At 45.0% G+C, this 10,815-nt stretch overlaps 1 protein-coding gene across 2 annotated transcripts; it reads left to right on the top strand.

The window, feature by feature from the left end:
* The first annotated feature begins 458 nt into the window (after positions 1-458).
* On the top strand, positions 459-7,004 carry CMTR2 (cap methyltransferase 2). Of its 2 annotated transcripts, none has more exons than XM_021541054.2 (2): positions 459-867; positions 3,383-7,004. In XM_021541054.2, the coding sequence occupies exon 2, from the start codon at positions 3,402-3,404 to the stop codon at positions 5,694-5,696; it is 2,295 nt and encodes a 764-aa protein (XP_021396729.2). In that variant the 5' UTR covers positions 459-867; positions 3,383-3,401; the 3' UTR covers positions 5,697-7,004. The 2 variants fall into 2 exon arrangements, with proteins under 2 accessions (XP_021396729.2, XP_021396730.2); XM_021541055.2 differs by lacking the exon at positions 459-867 and adding an exon at positions 1,271-1,320.
* Positions 7,005-10,815: the final 3,811 nt, after the last annotated feature.

The raw sequence follows: 10,815 nt of genomic DNA, 5'->3' as shown, positions 1-10,815 counted from the left end.
CCCTTACATATATGTAATTATATTATCCTTACGATGGACATGTAAAGGAGATTTTTTTTTTCAGTTACTCGGCTTCAAGCAAAATTTTCCCAAGTTATCAGTTCTGAAGTGCCTAATACTGATAGCACTGAATTTCTGTACCAAAACTACTTATGGCTTAAGACTGGATTGAGCTTTATGAAGAATATGTGAGAGTGCAAAAATCAATAGCAGGAAGCCTGGTATTAAAGCAAAAGCATTTCTGCTTACTCATGCTCCATTGTTGGCTATTTGCTCCCAGAAGGGCTGGGGAGTGCCATGTTCCTGAACATGCATATAGGAAAATCCCCACAATATTTAAGTCTCAAAAGCAACTTGCACTTGCTGTCTACTGTAGTAATGAATATGCTTTGACCTTTCTGCCTCTGTGTGCAGATTAGATGTTGTTTTGCTGTCTATGTGTTTCGAGGGATGCTGCAATGGATGCTCAGTGATGCTCATTATGACTCTGTTAATATTTCAAGGCTCTTGCCTCCTGCTAACCCAAGCTGGGTGTAACAAGTCTCCCGGGGATTTAGAAAGGGCAGCAAGGTGGGTTTACTATGTGAAGAGTCTTCTGAAGCACCTGCCTTGTGGGTTAGAGAGGGCAAAGCAAGCTCTGGAGGAGCATCACTGCTGATTCCGGAGACTCAGCGTGCGCTGAGCCGTGGCCCCTGCAGGGCTGTGAGATGATCGCGCTGGGCTCAGGCTCCCAGGGCAGGCGGCCCAGGGCGTCGGGAAAAACCACACAGGGCGCTGAGCCCCAGCCCTGCCTCTCCAGCGGGTGGCCACACATCCCAACACAGCTCTTCTCTTTTCTTCCTGAGCAACCTGTCAGCGTTAGCGCTGGTAAGTGCTGCGCGGATAACTTCTAGCAACGCGCTCCCGCGGGGCTCCCCGCTGCTCGGAGGCGGCTCCGCTGCCCCTTTCCTCGCGAGGAGCAGCCGCTCCTGAGCCCCTGTTCGGGAGATGGAGCCGATCAGCCGTGCTGCCGCCCGCCCGGCCTGCGCGGGGCTCGGCTGCTCCTGCCCGCCCCAGCGCTGATGGCAAACCCGCAGCGGGCAGAGCCCCCCGGCCCGGGCCAGGGCGGTGCCCCCCGAGGGGAGGGCGTGCCGCGCGGGCGAGGGGCCGGGCTGGGCGCTCGCCGGCTGCGAGCGGGAGCGGCTCCAGGCCGCGCTGCAGCCGCGGCCTCGCGTAGGGAGCGGGCGGCGCGGGAGGCGCCTCGGGCGGGCGCGGCGCTACGGGAGGCCGGGGCGGCGTGAGGCGGCCGGGCCGCGCTGAGGAAGCGGAGCGCGGGGATGGGTGAGGAGCTGCGCGGTGGGGCGAGCCCAGAGCCTGGTCCTGGCCTGAAGGGATCTGGAAATGATGATGAAAAAGCAGGCGTTTGCCTGTTGTTGCTGTGTGCTGAGTGAGCTTGGATTTAAGGCTGAGTATTGTTAGTGTTCTGGCTGGAGCACCTCTGGGACGGGCTAAGAAAGCTGGGGTTGTTTAGCCTTGCAGAACGCTCTGGGGAGATCTTAGAACCCCTTCCAGTACTTAAAGGAGGCATATATGTAAGAAGGAGAGTAACTTTTTACATGGGCAGATAGTGGTGGGACAAGGGGGAGCAGTTTTTAACTAAAAGAGGAGAGATTTAGATTGGATGTTAGGAAGAAATTCTTCTCTGTGAGGGTTGTAAGTGCCTGGTACAGGTTGCCCAGAGAAGCTGTGTTTCCCCATCCCTGGAAGCATCCAAGGCCAGGTTGGATGGAGGCCTGTGCAGCCTGGTCTAGTGGAAGGTATCCCCTACCCATGGTAGGGGGATCAGGATGACATGGTGTTGAAGGTCCCTTCCAACCCAAACCTCTTCTGTGAATAACTGGGGTGAGCTGTAATTAAAAGCCCATACTCATAGTTGGTCTTTAAAATGAAATAAACTAGACAAGGGCACAGTGGTCTGTGTTTTTCCCAGTTTTCCTCTTTACCCAGAACATCCTACAAGAAAGGATGAAATTGAAGCCAGACCACATCTGCATAGAGGACAGTGAAATTAAACCTGCCCATTGAAAGACCTTAAACTGGGGAAGGGTAAGATGAAACCTCTGCTGTGTGTGTGACCATGTGCCTCTCTTTCCTCAGAGGGCTGATGGTGATGAGGGTGGGCAGGCAGACAGACAAGGGCTGTGGCCTGAGATGCTGCATGGGTGTGAGAGGAAGAGGAAAGTGCTGAGGGTGGCCATTGTTTCCAAACTTTCTCAGCTCTTTCAGTTTTAATCCATTATTTTCCCAAACTCCGTTGTTATGTAACACTTAAGGTCATTGTATTTTCTGTTGTGGGAATGGGCTTGAAAGATGGTTAAAGAGATAGGCTGAGAGATATCCTATTTTGGGTGGTAATTTTGATTGAATTATTTTGCTTAAATGAACACTTTAGTTTGGAATAAATTGCTGGCTGGCTGATTTCTGGTTAGTGCCTGTCACTTGTGCGATGTGTGCTTTGTGCTGTGTGCTTTGTTCTGAGCGGTGGAGCAGACTGCAGCAGCCTTGCCAGCTTTTGTGTGAGTGTGCTCGTATTTGTTGGCCTTGCAGCACAGCACTTAGCACTACTTTCTTCTTTAACATCAAGCACGTATTCCCATTGACCACAGCTGCAACCAAGTCCTCTCACTTCGGATTTATCACAGTTTTTTCAGTCATTAAAGGAAGGCATAAGGGTTTGCAGTCATCTGCCAGAGAGCAGTAATGCTGAGCAGAGAAGGGGAGCACAGCTCACTGGCTGGTGCCCAGCATCCCTCCAGCTGAGGGGCAGTTCTCAAGGGTCCCAGTGAGGGGCTACACCAGCATTATACTGGGTGTGGTGGAAGAGGCGGGGGGGTTGTTCCCACTTGGGAAATTGGAGGAGCAGCAGCTGTGTTCCCTCTCAAAGTTGCCTTTGCTTGTGGCTCCCCATCACCGATACTTAGAGCTCTCAAATAAACACTGCTATAATCAGATGATAACATTTCTGGGCCACTTGCTGAATTTGGAGAGCTTGTGGTGTGTTCTCTTTTGTGACTGAGAGAGATATTTGTATTTAAGTGTCCATACAGTGAGCAGAATATTCAGAGTCAGTGAAGGGCCAAGCACCAGCAAACTCTTCTTTGCTTGCTGTGTAAATAGCAAGAAGGCCAGTTGAACCGGTGAACCTCCTGATTTTCAAATTACCTTATTTAGGATAGCCCTCATTTACTTTCCTCATTGGTGCATCATTCCATGAAGCATTTACCTCTGTTCTAGAATACAGCTGTTAAGCACAACCCATTTTTACTTTTTATTTTAAAAATTTCCTATTTCTGTACTGGTGTGATTGAAATGACGTGGTTTCTTCTCCCCTGATGTTGTCCAGGTTGCGAATTCACCCAAGAATGGATAAATGTAAGCAGCCTTATGTTAACGAGAAGACCAACCTTGAAAAGTTCAGTCCTGAAATTCTTTCTGAAATTGAGAAGCTCTTTGCGAAGAAGTTTACTTACACTAAGCCAGTGAATGATGAATGGAAGCTGCCAGATCCCAGCAATGCTTTTACATGTGATCATGTGGAGTTTCACTCGCTCTTGGCTCTGAAGGACTCTATGAATGAAGTGAAGAACCAACTGAGTGATAAGAACCTTGAGGATTGGCATCAGCACACCTCTTTTACCAATAAAGCAGGGAAAATAATATCTCATGTGAAGAAATCGGTGAATGCTGAGCTCTGTACCCAAGCATGGTGCAAATTTCATGAGATCCTGTGCAGTTTTTCTCTTCTCCCAGAAGAAGCTCTTCAAGATGGAGAACTGAATTCTGTCCACCTCTGTGAAGCACCTGGAGCTTTTATAGCCAGCCTTAACCACTTCTTGAAGTCCCACCATGTCCCTTGCCACTGGAATTGGGTGGCTAATACTCTAAACCCTTATCATGAAGCCAATGACATCCTTATGATGATCATGGATGACCGTCTGATAGCAAACACATTACCTTGGTGGTACTTTGGCCCAGATAACACTGGGGATGTGATGACATTAAGACATCTAACAGGACTTCAGAGCTTTGTGAGCAGTATGACCACAGTCCACTTGGTAACTGCTGATGGCAGCTTTGATTGCCAGGGAAATCCAGGTGAGCAGGAAGCTCTGGTCTCACCGCTTCATTACTGTGAAACAGTCACTGCTTTAATGATCCTGGGCACTGGAGGATCCTTTGTTTTGAAGATGTTCACTCTATTTGAACACTGTTCTATCAACCTGCTCTTTCTGCTAAACTGCTCTTTTGAGGAGGTCCATGTCTTTAAACCAGCCACCAGCAAAGCTGGAAACTCAGAGGCCTATGTGGTTTGTCTTCGCTATATGGGCAGAGAATGCCTTCATCTGCTCCTTCCTAAAATGATGCGCAACTTTGGAACAGAAATGGTCAACAAAGCTCTTTTCTCCCAGCATACACTTCCAGAATCATTCCTTAAAACACATGAAGAGTGTTGCATGTTCTTCCACAAGTGCCAGGTAGAGACTATCTCTGAGAACATCCGTCTTTTTGAGCGCATGGAAGAGGCAGAGCAGATGAAACTGAACAAGTTAAGAGACTGTGCAGTAGAGTTCTTCATGCAAAAGTTCCACATGAAACCCATTGGCAGAAATAACTGGCTTGTCAAGAAATCCCAGGCTGGTTGCAGCATGAATGCAAAATGGTTTGGGCAAAGAAATAAATATTTTAGTACATACAATGAAAGGAAGATGATGGAAACCCTGACATGGAATGATAAAGTGGTAAAGGGCTATTTTAATCACTGGGCTGAGGAACATAGTTTAAATAATGCTGGGAACATGTGCATCCTGGAAGGACCATTTTCTAACCTTGAATGTAGCTTTTGGTACATTTTGGAAGGAAAAAAATTGCCAAGAATAAAGTGTTCTCCATTTTGTGATGTTCAGGTCTTAGAAAATCTTAATGAAGCTGTGAAGGAGTTGGGTGGAGAGAGGCTGAAAAGCAGATCAATGCTGCAGTCTTGTCAGTCTTGTGAAGTTCTTCCTGGGGAGCTCATACTTGCAAAAGTGTCTGATCTTTCCAGGTGCCATCAGGAAGCCCTAAATGAAAGTTGTAGTGACCGATTCAAGTGCCTTGTGGTGGGCTTTCCCACCCTCTGCGACACAGAAAGCCAGCCCAGTATGGAAATAAAGCCCATGGACGCAGCCATGCTGCTGACTTTCAGCTTCTCTTTGCTGTATGATGGAGAGCCAAAGTACCAGCAGCACCTTTTGGAGTGTGTCCTGCATTCGTTGGCCCAGCTGGCAGCAGGAGATGCGTTGGTTTTGCCTGTTCTCTCCTGCCTGACACGTTTCACAGCTGGCCTGGTCTTTGTCCTGCACTGCTGTTTCAGGAGCATCGCGTTCGCGTGCCCGACCTCGCGGGAGCCGCTGAGCAGCGGCGCCGCTTTGCTGTGCGTTGGTTACCGCGGCCTCCCCGCGCCCGTTGTGGAGTATCTGCAGCATCTGAACGCACTGATGAGCTCTTTGCTGGACACAGACTCTCCCCAGCAGGTTCTGCAGTTTGTGCCCATGGAGATTCTCCTCCAGAGCAAGCTGTTGGAGTTTCTATGGGATTTAAACACGGCCATTGCAAAGAGACAGCTCCACCTGATTATGCAAGCTCAGCAGCAGCAAATGACTAGTGACATTCCACTTTAAAATAATTCCAGAACTGCGGGAGTTGCTGCTGCTAGGCCTTGTTTCACGGGCAGGCAGAAAGTGTTAAAAACATTGTTAATGTGAAGGTAACATTAATGCAAAAGTGGTGTGACATTGAGGGTGCTGGCAGGATGTTTTGAACAATCAGTCCTAGGTGCACCATATTGTATGTGTAGGAAATGGGAGAAAAGAAAGGCAGACCTTAATTTCTGACCGTTAAGCTGGATGTTTTAGGATACAGAATAACATAGAATCTTTGATTCAATGGAAACAAGGGCTGACAAGTGAGTATAAGCCTCACAGCTTCCTATTACCATCCTTAAAAACAATCTTTTGACATCCCTTTAATTTACAGTTGGTTTAATTCTTAATGGTGACGTGAGGGAAATCCTGTGTAACTTGCCTTACCATTTTGGATGGTATGAAATGGTGATGGTTATGGATAAGTGTCCCCATTTACCATTCTTAAACAAGAGCCTCTGAATTTTCACCTCATAGCCTTTGACTATCAGCCTCTTCTTTAGCACTTCAGTAAGTGAGGACTGAGATGAAAATTTCCTTGCCAAAGCCTGATAATGGTTTCTCCATCTCATTCTTGCAGCTGTTTCGTGAATGCCATGCTGATATCCTGAGTTCTAGTTCTTTGTGCACTTCAGTCACTTGACAGAAGGATCAAATGGAGCTGTTTATGCCAGAGAAGTACTCAGCCTCTGGCTGTTCATTGCTTACTCTTCAGACAATAATTTGGATTGCCATCAAGCCCTCTCTTGTGACTTCTTATGGGTCCAAAGCTGAGCTCAATTCTCAAGAATGAAATTTCCTAAAAGAATTAGCCAATGGCTATAGACACTTAGGCTTGTAACAAGCAGAACCTTTAGGAGACATTTAAATGCAGGAAACTTCTACCAGCCACGAGAGGCTCATAATGTGCAGTTGCTGGGATTTTTAGCCTTTCTGTGCTAAAAATCCTTAAAACAAAGGCTTTGAGGTGTTACCACCTGAACAAACAGTTCACCAGTTGTGTGCTGCCTTTCTTGTGCATACAAGTGTGTTCATGTTTGTGTGGGAACCCTCAGGGTTGATACAGCCATGAAGCTTTTGTGTTATAAGTAATCAATGTGTACTTTTGATGTAAATGATGCATATATTTTTTGAAGTAAAAAAAAAAGATGTTGATTTACATAGCTGTTGTATATTTTCAGTTTATTGGCAAATGTTGAAAGTGCTAAAAGACCCTTTTTTTAAAAAAAAATGAAGGGGAAACAAATGCTGTTTGGAGAAAATAAAGTCTTTTATTTTAGGTTTTCATTGTTGCTGTTTACATGTTTCTTTACCCAATATGGAAGAAATCAATGAAATGCATTAGGGGAGCCTGGGAAGGTTTAGTTTTTGGTTTTTTTAAGCCATGCTTTCCTCATCATTTATCCATCCTTCATGAGTGAAGGGTATAGTCATCTTCAATTCTCTCTAACTTTTGGAGTTTATCAGCTTAGAGAGACTCCACTTGCAGACGTGGTCAAAGCAGTGGAGGAGGCCTGCACACAATTCCCTTGGCCTTGTCACTGAGCCCTACAATCCATGTCCCTCTGCAGCTGCTGTATCTCTTAGCAGCAAGGATTTTGAGCTAAGGATCTTCAGTTTCTCCTGCCTGTGACAACTGCTCTGGTAGGACAAGGTTGTTATACACTGTACTTTTGTCTGCAAACTCTGTTATTTATTCTTATCCAAATGTTCCCATCCTAATTGCTTGCCTTCACTGGGTGGTGTGATTGAGAAAAGACTGTGTGCCTTATTCCTCAGGGCTGGCTCTGCTGCACTGCCAGGGGTTCCAGGTGATTGTCTTTGGGTTGGCTGTCCAGTTTGTCTGGAGAACTGTCTGCTAACTCATTTTGATTGCAATTACCAATGCTGATGTGTTTTTCCCATTGCCTTTCTCTTTGGAAGTAAGCACCAAATTAGCTGGGGAAGATTATTCTTTGTCCTAGAGGTGTGAGATGACACAGGAAATGAATCCTGTTCTGATACCTTCACTTCCGTACAGCTAGTGGTGTTTTTTGGGGAAATCTTTATGCAGAAAGTGAAGTTGAATGGATATTGAACTGCATGACAGCCTTGCCTTTCTTGGTTTTAGTGAAGCTGAAGACTTTGGTTGTTAATGTCAAACTGTTCTTCAGGGGACATGAGGACTTTGGAACTGTCCTTGAAACAGGAGACTGGGTTGGAAGTGCTTGTTACAGGGATTGTCAGGTTGATTTTGATAGAAATACTGTTTAATGGTTTTATGGCTTTACTGAATTACAGGGAAATGTAAATGCTTAAAATTGTATTCAAGCTTATAAAAAGTCTTATGAAATATTTGCATTCCCAATATAATAGTATAATAACAGTGCCTAAAGACATGAAATGGCAGATTGGAAAGTAAAGGGAAAATATGGATGTCTTCATTGTGCTGCTACAGACCTTAAAAGATGCATATGCAACTTCTTCAGTCCTTAAAGTCAATTTATACACTACATTATTTAGATTATGCATCTTATTTGAATTTTGATATATCTTAATATGCTAGCATGCCTGGCAGTTTTTGAGTTTAAACAGTTGGTAATGAAAGCAAAGACAAAGCACTGAGCCCAAAGCAAATTAGCTTTCTCCCTGGCTGAACAGCTATTTAACAAATGTCCTTTTTCTGTCTTGTGTCAGGTCCTCTGTGTCCCCCATCGAGACTGGGGAGATTAAATTTTACCTGTCATACAACTTGCACCAAAGCACCACAGTTAATGGCTCCTTTTATTAAAACAATAATATGAAATTGTATATTAAAACAATATTTTTCCTCTGTAGGAAACTTGAAGAGATTTATTGAAGTGCATCTTCATAGTGCTTTACTAAATGGGGATGACTCGCTTGTTAAAGAATTGATTTATCTAAATTGGGGGATAGCAGGGAGAAGTGCCTGTCACTTGCTGGTGAATTGATTTGTTTAGATTGGGGGATAGCAGGGTGAAAGTGAATCAATATTCAAAATCTATTTGTTGCTGAAGCCAGAGATCATTATCTGGGTATCAAAGAGATGAATGAGCAAATTCTGTCCGATAAAAATGAAAGCTCATGCCAAGGTAGCCCCAGGTCCTCAACTGTCAGGTACCTGTGCTTCAGAACAATGACCCTGTAGCCAGTGGGTAATGAAACCTCAATTAAGACTAAGGAATAAAGGGACTCTGGTGAAGTGCCTTAATTTAAGTCTCTGGAGGGTTAAGGTGATTAAATACTTGCTTTATAATCAGTTGACTGCCCCAGGTTGATGGCAGAGCACAACTCAACACCATTGAGTTGAAATGTAATTAAATGTCATAGGGTCACAATTAAACCCAATTCCAAGGTGGCTGCTGAATAGCTGCATGTCCCCACTAATAATGGTGTGCTCTGACAGATGAGTGTTTAGCTGAGTGTGGGGTTCGTAGAATTGTGTGAGCCCTGTGAGCATCTCCCTGCCTTCACTACTGCAGCAATGTTGATGGTACCCAGCCATGCAGCTGGAGCAAAGCATGCCACCAGCTGTGCAGACAGCAGGTAGAGAACCCTGCATGGAGTAGATCAGTAGCACAGGATGTGTTTGGGATTAGTGCACCTAGGGCTGGGCTGGCTGTAGGATTCCTGGCTGCTGGGAATGGTGATATGTGGAAGCAAAGCTTCTTGTCACACCTGAAAACCACATAGCAGCTCTTGGAACTGGCATTGAGTGTTAGCACAAACTGGAAGGGACCTGGATCCAGATAATGTATTGGGAATTAAAGGAAAGCTAGTTCAAAAACTTACTTTTGCTCTTTGGGAACACTGGAGAGGCTGGTCCACACCTGGGGTGAGCTTGCACTTTTTGTGGAAACACAGGAGGCCAGTGTTTAATAGTTGTCAGCACTATGGTCTTAACTATAAATCACAAAGTAATTGATTTCAGGGTGTTAATGAAATTTAGATTTATGGAGAAGTTCAGTTATGCCTAAGATGCACAGTTAATAGCACTGGCACTGAATAAAACCCAAATTAACTTTGTTTCCATTATGAAACAGAGTACTATTAGCCCATAAATTTATATTCATATAAGTGGTTTGGCTCTTAATTATGTGAGTAGCTTTGTCAAAGTTCTGTGCTTAAAAACTGTTTTCAGACTTGGAAACCTGTTCAAAGCTCTGGATATTTTCCAACTTTCAATGCCCAGCAGTATTGCTGGTCTGTGTACAAAAACTCAAGACCAGACTCTGAATGGATTTGCTCAGACTTTTTGGAGGGAAGAGTTTGAGTAGGAAATGGATTAAACTCAGATGTAAATTCATGCTGACTAGTTCCTCACTAGGTCACAGAGGGGACAGGCAGGACAACCCGTGCTCCTTAGGCTGGATGCTGGGACAGTGGGGTTTACCAAAAGGGAGCCAGAACAGAAGTTACAAATGTAAATTGTATAAATTTACAAATGTACAATTGTAAATTAGACAAATTCAGTTCTCTCATTCAATCCTGATGACAAACTGTGCGTAGTGAGTGTAACAGGCCTCAGAGCTGGTTTGGGGCTGAGCACATGCAGCTGAGAAGACCTATTTGTGTTTCACTGACTGACCTTACTCATCACATCACTCTCTGCAGTTTTGAAGTGACCCCTGAAAGAAACTGACAGCAGCAGTCTCAGGAGCATGAGTGGAAGTAATGAAGCAGTAATTAGCAATTAATAAAATGTAGTGAAACTTTTAACTGCTGCACTGGCCTAGAGGTCTGGTGCTGGAGTGGAATAGTCCCTTGGAAATCTACAGCTGGGGTGCTTAATTATAATTTCCTTTAGACACCATCTGCTCTTGGAGCCAACTTGTATATTTACTTTTTCCCTCGAAGGTAGATGGGTTTTAAGGACTCCACTTCTGTGGCTTTTCACAGCAGAGATTAAATTGAAGCTGGGATCAAGATATGGGGAATGAGATGGCCCCTGTGGCTGATGTGTCCTACAGAGACCATGAGGACATGGAACGTTGGAATGGCCATCAGGATGTCAGAAAAGTGTCACAAAAACATGGACAGAACCTTCTTTGTAGTTGGCAGAAGGATGTTATCTTTTCCAGGGAAGGCATAAATTGAA

The sequence above is a fragment of the Lonchura striata genome, chromosome 13 (genome assembly GCF_046129695.1).
Source record: "Lonchura striata isolate bLonStr1 chromosome 13, bLonStr1.mat, whole genome shotgun sequence".
Classification (NCBI taxonomy): domain Eukaryota; kingdom Metazoa; phylum Chordata; class Aves; order Passeriformes; family Estrildidae; genus Lonchura; species Lonchura striata.
This window is presented reverse-complemented; position numbering and strand designations above follow the sequence as displayed.